Source organism: Myxocyprinus asiaticus, chromosome 13, assembly GCF_019703515.2.
Source record: "Myxocyprinus asiaticus isolate MX2 ecotype Aquarium Trade chromosome 13, UBuf_Myxa_2, whole genome shotgun sequence".
NCBI classification, from domain to species: Eukaryota; Metazoa; Chordata; class Actinopteri; order Cypriniformes; family Catostomidae; genus Myxocyprinus; species Myxocyprinus asiaticus.
Window position 1 is genome coordinate 17,406,003 of NC_059356.1, and position 13,538 is coordinate 17,419,540.

General features: G+C 37.9%; 1 protein-coding gene across 1 annotated transcript in view; it reads right to left on the reverse strand.

The window, feature by feature from the left end:
• Window positions 1–328: 328 nt before the first annotated feature.
• The window catches only part of LOC127450081 (heparan sulfate glucosamine 3-O-sulfotransferase 2-like), a 52,178-nt gene continuing 38,968 nt past the window's right edge, over window positions 329–13,538 (reverse strand). Inside the window, exon 2 of the mRNA XM_051713819.1 lies at window positions 329–1,048. Within this exon, the coding sequence (XP_051569779.1) occupies window positions 430–1,048 (619 nt within the window). The 3' untranslated portion in view covers window positions 329–429. The remainder of the gene's footprint in view (window positions 1,049–13,538) is intronic.

Below are 13,538 nucleotides of genomic sequence, written 5' to 3' on the forward strand. Positions count from 1 at the left end.
ATAAGTCTATGGAAGTCACATGTGCTGGGATAGTTGTAACTGGAATTTTACAAAATTTTCCCCCAAAATACATTAAGATGTACACCAAAAAGTATATTGTAGAAACATTAGGGAAATTTCTGCTTACTTAAACTTTTTTATCAATTGTAATCACTTTCAAATGAGGCTTTTCTCTTTTCTGTTAACAATTGTCATGTTTCCATCCAAGTTACAAATTTAATCGCAAAAACAATTTTCAAATAAAGCAGCATTTCCAGAGAACAAAATAGTCACTTCTGGGGTAATTTGCGCAAAATAGAAAAAAAAAATAATGAAGTTGGCTCTTTAATAGTAATAGTTCACCCTCTAACTTTGGACAAACTGATTTAATTCGATGACTTACACATCATCAGAAGAAAGGGGCTGGTTTCACCAAGGTCCTCCTCCTCCTCAATCCCACCTGAAGTCATGACCCACCATTTCATAAAATTTCACATTGAAAGGCCTATAAAATTCTCTAAGCTGCTCAATGACCTCCTGGTCTATCTGCACGTGAGTTCTGCCCTTGGACTTGCCGAGGCAGCGGGGCTGGCTGCTGCTCTCCGGCTTCTTCAGGCACGGGAAGCCTTTCGTTCGGTTAAAGTAGAAGTGCTTGTCTGTGATGATGCGTTTGAGACCCAGGAAGTCCTGCACGCGGCCTAGCTCTCCAGCCGGGTCTGTGATGAGCCGCTCCCCGCTGACAAAATGGATCTGCGAAAGACGGAAATACTGCAGCCAGTTCTCCAGGTGTAGGATGTACATCCCAATGCGGATGGCATTCCAGGATGTATCCACGATGCCTTCGCTCCTGTTCTTGAAAGCTAGTTCCTCAAAGGAGGGGATGTCAGGCTTCTTTGACAGGGTCTGCGTGTAGTCAGAGATTGCCCTTGTGACTGGGTTCCGCACCACTACGATCAGCTTTGTTCCACGGGACATGTTTGAGATGCGCCGTGGTGCCTCCCATGTCACAAAGTAACTTGGTGTTTTCTCCATGGTTATTTGGCTGTCCAGAGTCCTTGGCATAAGGCCTCTGTGAAAAAGCAAAACAGACAGATTAATCAAATTGTATGAAAAACAGTTAACCAAACAAAAAACAATGAACCATTAATCATTATGAAGCAACAATTAGAAATTGATTAAATGCCCCTATGACCAGATATCTATACTGTATATGGCTAACACTTTTGTCCTGTGGTGTGAAATGCTATTCTCTGTCCAAAACTATTTAGACTGCATTTTCTTCATTTATAATTATTATGCATGCAGCTTTAATGAGCTCAAATACATTTGAGAAACTGCAGTCACACAGCAGCATCATTTTAAATGAACCAGTGAAGGCAAAATGGTGATTAAAAATTTTGAAAACTTAAAATACATGGTAAAACAACATATACACTTTCCCTTGTTGAAAAAAAAAATGTCCATGGACAGTAATTATGGCACTGTAATGTGGAAATTTGTGTTTTAGAGGTTATGCACACTTTTTAACAAGTTAATTTCCATGAATTTTCATTAGGGCTGGGTATTAATACAGATTTCTGTTTCAATTCCAATTCACAAGCTCTCAATTCCATTAGATTCCAATTTCATTTTGATTCAATTAGATTCCGATTCATTTTGGTATATTTCAGTTATAATTTCCATTTTGCTTACATATAAAATATATTCTGTATTTCATCAATCAATATAATGTATGAAGTCAGAAGTTTACATACACTTAGGTTGAAGTCATTAAAACTAATTTTTTAACCACTCCACAGATTTTATATTAGCAAATTATAGTTTTGGCAAGTCATTAAGGACATTTACTTTGTGCATGACATTTTTCCAACAATTGTTTACAGACAAATTGTTTCACTTTTAATTGGCTATCGCAATTCCTGTGGGTCAGAAGTTTATATACACCAAGTTAACTGTGCCTTTAAGCAGCTTGGGAAATTGCAGAAAATGATGTCAAGCCTTTAGACAATCAGCCAGTTAGCTTCTGATAGGAGGTGTACTGAATTGGAGGTGTACCTGTGGATGTATTTTAAGGCCTACCTTCAAACTCAGTACCTCTTTGCTTGGCATCATTGGAAAATCAAAAGAAATCAGCCAACACCTCAGAAAAAATTGTGGACCAATTGTGGAAGTTTGGTTCATCCTTGGGAGCAATTTCCAAATGCCTGAAGATACCACGTTCATCTATAAAAACAATAGTATGCAAGTATAAACACCATGGTACCACGCAGCCATCATACAGCTCAGGAAGGAGACGCATTCTGTCTCCTAGAGATGAACGTAGTTTGGTGCGAAAAGTGCAAATCAATCCCAGAACAACAGCAAAGGACCTTGTGAAGATGCTGGAGGAAACAAGTAGACAGGTATCTATATACACAGTAAAACCAGTCCTATATCAACATAACCTGAAAGGCTGCTCAGCAAGAAAGAAGCCACTGCTCCAAAACCACCATAAAAAAGCTAGATTACAGTTTGCAAGTGCACATGGGTACAAAGATCTTACTTTTTGGAGACGTGTCCTCTGGTCTAATGAAACAAAAATTGAACTGTTTGGCCACAATGACCATTATTATGTTTGGAGGAAAAAGAGTGAGACTTGCAAGCCGAAGAACACCATCCCAACCGTGAAGCATGGGGGTGGCAGCATCATGTGGGGGTGCTTTGCTGCAGGAAGGGACTGGTGCACTTCACAGAATAGATGGCATCATGAGGAAGGAAAATTATGTGGATATATTGAAGCAACAACTCAAGACATCAGCCAGGAAGTTAAAGCTCGGTCGCAAATGGGTCTCCCAAATGGACAATGACCCCAAGCATACTTCCAAAGTTGTGGAAAAATGGCTAAAGGACAACAAAGTCAAGGTATTGGAGTGGCCATCATAAAACCTTGACCACAGTCCAATAGAAAATTTGTGGGCAGAACTGAAAAAGCATGTGCGAGCAAGGAGGCATACAAACCTGACTCAGTTACATCAGTTCTGTATGGAGGAATGGGCCAAAATTCCACCGACTTATTGTGAGAAGCTTGTGGAAGGCTACCCAAAATGTTTGACCCAAGGTAAACAATTTAAAGGTAATGCTACCAAATACTAACAAAGTTTATGTAAACTTCTGATAATATCCTACATTTATTTTAATTTCAATTGAAAAGCTCCTCGTCCCCCCCGCACTAACACATGCTCACACACATTGAGACTCGTTTGGCGACCAACAAATAGAGCTGCAACCCCCACGACTTGATCAATACAACAGTTCCTATTATCCAAAAGAACTTTTAATATGTGAAACTTTTTATGTTTCAGTGTATTTCACCCTAATCAGCCTCACATAGCACCGCAAAAGCACCGCGTTACCCCTCCCCATCCCTTTCGCTCGCACACACGCACACACACACACACACACACACACACACACACGCACACACACACACTACCTTGTTATTCCAATGCCAAAAAGCAGCACATCCTCCGTTGCTTGTTCTAAAGTGACATTTTCGAACAAGCAACGAAGGCTCACTGCTACTGAGAAGTGCTTAAACTTACATCTTGGCGATTCTGAAGTGATGTTACTTCTGACGAGAGTTGCAACAAATAAAAGTAATCCCACAGGTGATCTCTCTCAGTTTCTGTGCTTCTCTCTTTCGATCCCTCACACACAAACTCTCTCACACACACACAAACGCACTAACTTGTTACTCCAGTAAGTCCTCAAGTAAAGCAGCACAAGCCTCGTAATCCTCCGTTGCTAGTTCTCTGCTGCAGGTCGTGACCGCATTACCGCCTTGGATGTGCATTATTTTTCAATAATTCAATGGTCAATTATTCCTTATACAGGTGCATCTCAATAAATTAGAATGTCGTGGAAAAGTTCATTTATTTCAGTAATTCAACTCAAATTGTGAAACTCGTGTATTAAATAAATTCAATGCACACAGACTGAAGTAGTTTAAGTCTTTGGTTCTTTTAATTGTGATGATTTTGGCTCACATTTAACAAAACCCCACCAATTCACTATCTCAAAAAATTAGAATATGGTGACATGCCAATCAGTTAATCAACTCAAAACACCTGCAAAGGTTTCCTGAGCCTTCAAAATGGTCTCTCAGTTTGGTTCACTAGGCTACACAATCATGGGGAAGACTGCTGATCTGACAGCTGTCCAGAAGACAATCATTGACACCCTTCACAAGGAGGGTAAGCCACAAACATTCATTGCCAAAGAAGCTGGCTGTTCACAGAGTGCTGTATCCAAGCATGTTAACAGAAAGTTGAGTGGAAGGAAAAAGTGTGGAAGAAAAAGATGCACAACCAACCGAGAGAACCGCAGCCTTATGAGGATTGTCAAGCAAAATCGATTCAAGAATTTGGGTGAACTTCACAAAGAATGGACTGAGGCTGGGGTCAAGGCATCAAGAGCCACCACATACAGACATGTCAAGGAATTTGGCTACAGTTGTCGTATTCCTCTTGTTAAGCCACTCCTGAACCACAGACAACATCAGAGGCTTCTTACCTGGGCTAAGAAGAAGAAGAACTGGACTGTTGCCCAGTGGTCCAAAGTCCTCTTTTCAGATGAGAGCAAGTTTTGTGTTTCATTTGGAAACCAAGGTCCTAGAGTCTGGAGGAAGGGTGGAGAAGCTCATAGCCCAAGTTGCTTGAAGTCCAGTGTTAAGTTTCCACAGTCTGTGATGATTTGGGGTGCAATGTCATCTGCTGGTGTTGGTCCATTGTGTTTTTTGAAAACCAAAGTCACTGCACCCGTTTACTAAGAAATTTTGGAGCACTTCATGCTTCCTTCTGCTGACCAGCTTTTTAAAGATGCTGATTTCATTTTCCAGCAGGATTTGGCACCTGCCCACACTGCCAAAAGCACCAAAAGTTGGTTAAATGACCATGGTGTTGGTGTGCTTGACTGGCCAGCAAACTCACCAGACCTGAACCCCATAAAGAATCTATGGGGTATTGTCAAGAGGAAAATGAGAAACAAGAGACCAAAAAATGCAGATGAGCTGAAGGCCACTGTCAAAGAAACCTGGGCTTCCATACCACCTCAGCAGTGCCACAAACTGATCACCTCCATGCCACGCCGAATTGAGGCAGTAATTAAAGCAAAAAGGAGCCCCTACCAAGTATTGAGTACATATACAGTAAATGAACATACTTTCCAGAAGGCCAACAATTCACTAAAAATGTTTTTTTTTTTTTTTATTGGTCTTATGGTGTATTCTAATTTTTTGAGATAGTGAATTGGTGGGTTTTTGTTAAATGTGAGCCAAAATCATCACAATTCAAAGAACCAAAGACTTAAACTACTTCAGTCTGTGTGCATTGAATTTATTTAATACACAAGTTTCACAATTTGAGTTGAATTACTGAAATAAATGAACTTTTCCACGACATTCTAATTTATTGAGATGCACCTGTATAGAGAGAGAGAGAGAGAGAGAGAGAGAGAGAGAGAGATACATACAGTTTACTGTAAATACACATACATTTTACGTTCATTGTTTACATCCATAATTTGAACTACTCACAAGTATTTACATTAATTTGTAGAAGACATGCTAAACCAATATTGCCTTTAAGTATAATGATAGTTCAGTAAGCATCTCATCTCAACGTGTTTTGGTTGAACACATATTAATGAGAGAGGAGTTGAATGGCTTCTTTACTACATCTGAGCTATCTGTATATGTATATATATATATAGATATATATAATTTATTTATAACAGTAAAGGACATTAAAAGAGATATAATTCAATGACAAATGGGTTGTGTGGATCTTGTCTTTGGACACATATTATACAGAACTAGTCAAACCAAACTTTTTACTCTCAACAGACAGTGAAAGTATCTCAGGGTGCTAAACTTCTTCACCACTATACTTCTCAATCACTGGAGAGTTAAATATGAACACTTACCAACCAGTGACTAATCAGACATTTTTAGTCGAATAACGTAAAATTTGGCCGTATATGCGTGTAATTAACTTGCATTGAAGAGTATTGCGCATTTAGCGATTTTGGGATTTAAGAATGTAGAGTGAGATTGTTCTAATCAAGACTGTGATGCATCAGAAAATCGTTAGTTTTACCCAGCCCTATTTTCCATGACTTTTTAGTCATTTGAGATAACTGGATTTTTTAAATAATTTTGATTCAGACCAATTTGTTAATGACCAGTTTGACAGTTTCATTGAAAGGAACCAAATCAGAATTTTTTTTCACTCCAAACTGAACATTTCTAGACAATGAAATATTTCAGAGCAAAGTAAAACCAGAAAAATCCACTATAGAAATTTGCATGACGTTTATTCATTGTATGAATTTATTTACTTGGCTTTCCAGGCCTGGAAAACACAATATTATGATAAATATGACGATTAATATGAACATCAAAATATGAATAATATGATAATTTCAGGTTTTCCATGATCAAGAGAACCCTGGCTCTATTAAAGTATCCAAATAGAAAATATAATTCTAGTTTTGTAATATAATTTCTTTTTTTCACATACTGTATGATGTACTCTATAAAATACTGTATTTCGAGGACACTTTCCAGTTCTAATCATAGAGATTGGACCATTTAGTATAATGCAGTTAATTATTTATTTATGAAACTCTATAAGCTACATTGCCATGATCTTTTTCACTGCCTGTAAAGTGTGCAATGCAAAAGAATGTGGTCAACCCTCAAGTTAGTGTAGACTTCAGCATGACAAATTGGAATTCTGTTCCAGAAAGTGACAAAATAATCAGAGCACACACATAAAGTTTTAATCTTTTCATACAATATTTCTAGTCTCTTATCTCCCAGGTGTGCGTGATGCTGAAAGGTGTGGGAAAATTATCAAATCTCAGCCACATCCTTTTCTCTTGCTCATAAATCACTATCACCTGCATTATACATGCACAATAGAGGGAAAGGCTTCTGCAAATCTGGGACATGTGAAATAGGTCATTATTTTCACAAGTTTCTTGAAGAACCCGTAGTGTCCAACTTTCGAGTTGTTATGACTTGAACTGATGAACTACATAAAGAGATATCCATTCGGCCACAGTTCTGTTGTTGAAGCAGACAGCTGGCTGTCCTGTCAATCACTTTGCAGAAGCATTTTAGATGTACAGCAGCGATTTTTCATGAAATAACACAGAATATCCCTTCTACCAGACAGATTTTACAAGGTCTTATTGAAATGTTTTCAAAACAAATTCACACAAATATGTTGGAGCTGTGTCCTAGTGGTTAACTTGTGGGTACTTGTGTGATATCAGTATTTGTTAATTAACAAGAGCTTTGCTACATTTACAAATCCCTTACATTTTTTTTTTTTTTTTGTCCTGAGAGTATTAAACCATAGCTATAAATTATTTTATTTGTGATTGCATTAGTGTCAACCCATTAAATTGAGAATTACAACTACAAGACAGGATTAGTGAGGTCTTAAATATGTAAAATTTTGCTAAAGACTGTAATAAAGATTAAACATTATATTGACCATCTTATTGTATGGAATACTGGGGTCAGAGAATAACCTCAAGTTTCCACCAGTTGTGACTCATCCACAATTCATAATGGGCTTTCCTAAAGCAGGAGTTGCTATTCTTTATCTCCACAGTCCTGGAAATATTGATCCATTTGGCTTGATTTATAAATGGTGTCCTGCTGGCCAGGGTGTCTCTGTTAGCCTTAGCCGTTCAGGGTCAGAGGCAGCCATTAATCTTACGTACTGTTCAATGGAGCTTCTCCCTACTAAACAACTTCACTATGTGTTAGAAATGCGTACCACCAATCATAGCCTCATACTGATGCAATACATGCTTGAGTTACATAATCAAACATATTTATTTCTGGACATCCATCAAATGTCCTTCAAATTATTATTATTATTTTTTTTTTCTCTAAATATGTGGACATGAATTATTGATTCAAGTTTATGTTGAAAATATGAAAATGATTATTTTTATTATTTTATTAGCTTACTTGTAAAGACTGTGGAGTGTGACAGAATATAAGCACAGCTATTTTGGAGGAAACGACACTCATTATTTAGGAATATCTGACAGCTGAATACTGCCATTGATTAATCAGCATGAAGTATGCCAGAGAGCTGTGCAATAATACAGAATATTTGTTTAGAGGAACACTTTGGTCCAACCTCCATTTCATTTGTCTTTGCACCTACCTCTGCACTCACAGTTCTCAAATTAATTGCGTTTGCGAGAATCAAAAGAATCCATCAATCTGCCAGTCTGCCTGTTATCACATCATTGATGTGCCTCTAATATGTTGTCTTGAGGCAGGGGCTGGCAGGAGCTCTGTTGCTTACATAAGAGTCTGGTCTTTCAGAAGAAAAATCCTTTTAGTGTGAAGACTGAAGGCTAACTTTGTTGAAAGCAGGAATAAAGAGGTGCTAATTGCAGAGTGGTACACAGACACATACTGTGGGATCTACAGTGAGAAACAGCCAGTAAAATAGCCAGAAGTGGAACAAGTTCCAGGCACTTTGTAAAAGGTTTTTTAAAAAGCTTTCATTTTTTAGATTAATTCAGAGATACAAATGGTAAAACTGGTGGTTAATGGTAAAAAAATAAAGGAAACAAGGTAAAGAAGGCACAAAAAGTTTTTTTTTAATTTTTTTTATATTTATTTATTTTTATTCAGTCAGTCATATAAGGTACTGGTTTATTACGATACACATTTATTAAGATGAAATAATGCCAAACTTTGATAGGTTAGTGACATCAATTATTTTTCACGAGTTCACTGGTTCATACATAGTACTCCAGGAGTGTATTAAGGTAAATGGATTTGGTGTGCCGTTCATAACAGAGGGGCTCGAACACGGAACTGGGCATGAGCTCTGAGATCCCCCCTGGACTATCTGACTAAAGCAAAGAAATGAATGACAATTTTGAAAACAAAAAAAATAAAAAATATTGATATAGGCGTTATAAATATAAAGGTGCAGATATGGAGGTTAAGAGATGCCGTAAAGATTGTCACCGGAGTGAGGGAAGCAGCTGCTCATATATCCGTGAGATATGATTGGCATGACTAGATGAACAAACTCCTGCCGAACTTATGTTTGGAACTTCATTAAAATATATTCAGAGTTTTGTATGAGGTCTTTAGTAGCAATCAAACTAGACATCCTTAAGTGCAACTGTGTAAGGTGGGTTTTCAACTAAAGTGGTTCAGCTGTAAGAATGTCGAGGTGACCGAAGAAATGTCAACAGCATGATGCTGTTAATATTTCTTCAGCTACTTATACCAATGACGAAAAAAAAAAGTGTGCCAAATGTGGGAGAGCACCTTCAATAACCTTATTATGACCTTATTGTAATGCAAAGTGTAGCACTTAAATGTTTAATCTTAATACACTGTAGTGTAAACAGTTCAATTAAACTACACATGGATTAAAGAGAAACTGTTTAATAACAGTTAATGGCTTTAAAGGCTACATCAGATTTACAATTTAGATGGAATTTAGATGGAATCATTACAAATTGGATATTTGAAACATGTAGATGAAACCAGTATGCATACTACCTGAGTAGAAAGACAGAAAGACTGTGAAAGGGCAGAGAGCGAGTTGCCATTGAGAGCTAGGAGATTGGCTTGATGGCCTGCAACCCAGTCACCCAAGAGAAGAGCCCAGAGCATAACAATCCTCTTTTATCTCTTCCTTGACAATGTGACCAGAACCAGACCTGATACATTTAAACTGACCAATCAGCAGACCACCTTTAACCCCCACTGTACTCAAGTTGTGACCATTTGCAGAGCCCCAGTAAACAAACACCTCAGCCAATAGGCTGATAGATTACTATCAGTACCCTCTGGAATGCAAGAGATCTCTTTTTACAAGGAAATGGGGGTTATAACAGAAATTAATTCCTTTTTTAATAATACAACTGTTCATTCTTCTTTGTTTTCTTAATTTTGTGTGTGAACTAGTCTGTACTTATTTCCTTTACCATACTGTACAGTCTCTACACAAGTTCTGCTATTTTTCTGCATGTTTCTGAACATTTGTTCACGGAGACTTCCGTTGTTTGCACATGCGCCTTGAGTTGGCTTTACTAAAGAGTATAATAAAGCAGTTGAAGTGTGCATGTGTTAAATGCATCCATACAGGCTTGCGGTCAGTTCTAGAGCATTTGAGTATACTCTAGCCTGGGCATTTCTTGGCCAGAATTAGCTGCAGTGTGGATATTTTGCTTTTGGACTATTTATTTAGTAGAAGAAGACAATCCCAAAGTAAAATGTGTACATCAAATTGTGAACTTGCTGAGACACTGTAATAGGCAAAATTTTAATAACATCAACATATATGCCAATAATGTAAACATTTTAATCACTGGCATAATTCCCCTGCAATGACTTAATTAATATGCTTATCGTAGTGCAGCACAGGAAACATTTTATCTTCTCCCACTGAATTAACTTTGAAGTCTGTCTCTTGCAGAATTAAAGAGAATTAATTCATAATTGAATTTCTATCATAAACTAGAAAGACATAAAGCAATTACTGCCAGTTTGAGACTAAAAGTTCCAGGGGGAACATTCCTCTGTAACATTTACACCAGCAATCTTTTCAAGCCCTGCCTTTATTAGATCTCTGTATGTGTAGTAATAGGTCTACATAATACAGGTTATCCTGATGTCCACTGGCTTTCACTTTTAATGCAGATTGACATTCTAATTCATCAGGGGGCTTAGTCCCTACTTACTGTCAACACATCCACCATGTCAATGTAATAAGTAATGGCATAGGGCAAAGGTCTGATATTACATCTGAAAGTTACAGTGCTGTTAATTGTCTGCCAGTTCACTATGTACTCCTGTTGTCTTTTTTGGTGAAGCTAAGCTTTCACAGAGCTGGGCGACTCTTATTATATGTCTGGTATGAGCTGACAAGTTCGTGATAGCTCTAGAGAACTGGGAATTGCATCAGCTAGTGTCTTACTAATATCGCCTGCTGAAAGTTATCCCCTCAAATTAAAAGTACCCTAAAGGCCTTTTGTGAGCCCAAGCAACTCTATTCTAGAACCACATTGTGAGCTAGACGATAAATGCAAAAAACACAACTTCAGACAAAAATATCTGACGAGTCTGCATGCCGTGCTAAGTGCAAACCAATGTGCCGTTCATACAGAGGTCATTGATTCTGATTAAAAAGGCTTGTGCCCAACCTGCATGCTGAGATGACTTTCCTGTGCGCTGCACCTTTACCTTTACGTTTCTCTAATAGATGACAGTGCACATTTACAATACAGGGGAAACAGAAAGCTGTGATGCAAAAGTTCCTAGAAATATCCAGTCATTCTGCTACAGACAACAGTAAAGCATTTTTCACTCTGTCATCAATAAATGTGAGTTCTTTCTCTCTTACTTTAATACTTTAGTAATACAATTGCCTTGGTTATCTGTTAAACACTGGGTCTATTCAAAATCCTAGAGAGCTACCACAGGAAGCAGCATTTTAAAGGGATAGTTCTCTCATCATTTACTCACACTCATGCCATCCCAGAAGTGTATAACTTTCTTTTTTCAGCAGAACACAAACAAAGGTTTTTTGAAGAATATTTCAGCTCTGTAGGTCAATACATTGCAAGTGAATGGGTGCCAAATTTTAGAAGCTCCAAAAAGCACAAAAACCCATCATAAAAATAATCCATACGACTCCAGTGGATTAATTAGTGTCTTCTGAAGTGAAATGCTAGGTGTGAGTAAGAAATAGATCAATACATATAAAACTTTTTTTTTTACTAAAAATGTTCACTTCCGGCCAGCTTGTGGTTTGTAAGTTGACAAGGGTGGAGTTCAAACTGTCACTCGCATGACGCAAACATGTAAGCTCCTCTGCATAGATATTCATATGTAGATACCTTATTATCAGCTGTTCCTATGCACCGCAATACTGTTTCCACACAAAAGCTGTTTATGTAGCGGTCTGACTTGCATTCAAATCGATCGAAACAGCTCTCCTTGTTGACCGTCCCAAGATGGCGCCGCAGTATCCAAACCAGCCGAATGAGGCATTTATGTGTGATTATCTACGCTCCTCTGTTGTAAACAACTCTGCGCTTCAGTATTTTTCTGTATTTCAAGCTTCAGTTCTCATGTGAACTTGCTAACGCGCTTATGACATGTAAGAGGCTGTGTGACCTCAACCCTCATGAATTTTTTGTAAAAAAATAAATAAATATTGATCTATTTCTTACACACACCTAGCTTTTCGCTTCAGAAGACATTAATTAATCCACTGGGGTAGTATGGATGACTTTTATGATGGCTATATGTGCTTTTTGGAGCTTAAAAAAATTGGCATCCATTCACTTGCATTATATGGACCTACAGAGCTGAAATATTCTTCCAGAAATCTTTGTTTGTGTTCTGTAGAAGAAAGAAAGTCATACACATCTGGGATGGCAAGAGAGTGTGTAAATCATAGGAGAATATTCATTTTTGGGTGAACTATTCCTTTAGGGCACCCCCAATGCAAAGGCTGTTCCAAAAGAAAGTACCTTAATTATGCTGCCTCTGGCAATACCTTATTTTGACCATATTCTAAGGTATCATTGTATGTATCCTTCCCTGGGAAGGCAAGCCAGGTCACTCTGCGTCCATGTCCATGACAACTTCAGATACAGTTCATATTTACTTAAATGGGGAAAGACCGAAATCTCCAAAACGCTTGGTCAAGATTAAGAGCAAATAACATATTTGAAATCAGCAATAAAACCAGTCAACAGTTGTATAGTAAATTATGCTTCTTTAGCTAAAATGATGCAGAAATAAGCTATTTTTCAGGTTGGTGCAGCGTTTTTTAATTGTCTCTGTCAAAAATGTGATTGGCATTTTTAACTATAAGGCGGGACTTCCATTCCTAGAGACGCCATATTCAGTGTTACGGTTTGTCCCATTCATAAGTAGGCCTATACCAATGTCTCATTCTATAAAGTCTCTGGTATTGCATCGTTCCTCTCGCATAGTGTATAGCTGTATTGAAATCAATTGCACATAGAGTCTCCCGTGCACTTCGAGCTATTTGTATGGTGCACTATTTGTATGGTGCACTATTGAGTTGCTGCCTATGTAAAGCGTTCCAAATTGTTCACTGATGAGTCTGCATTTCAGTTAGGTTGGATGCTGCCATAGAAGACAGCTGCCTCTTTAGGCAGGTGGCAGCTTGGTTTTGAAACAGACCCATTGTCTTTCAAAACCAAGCTGCCTCACTGCCTACTACCAAGGCAGCTGCATCCAAGGGCAGCGTCCAAAATGTCAGGAAACCTTATAAGTGACTGATTTGTCATGCTCTACGTAGGCAGCAACTCCACAGACCACACGCTCAGCAGGAGAGACTAATTAATAAGCATAAAATGTATAGCACACACAAATATTGGGTAAAACAATCCATTTTTAATTACACTGAAGTATTTTATTATATCTATGAGAGCAAGCTGTGAGCTAGCTGTGCTTTAGCCTATATAAATCATTCATTATTTTA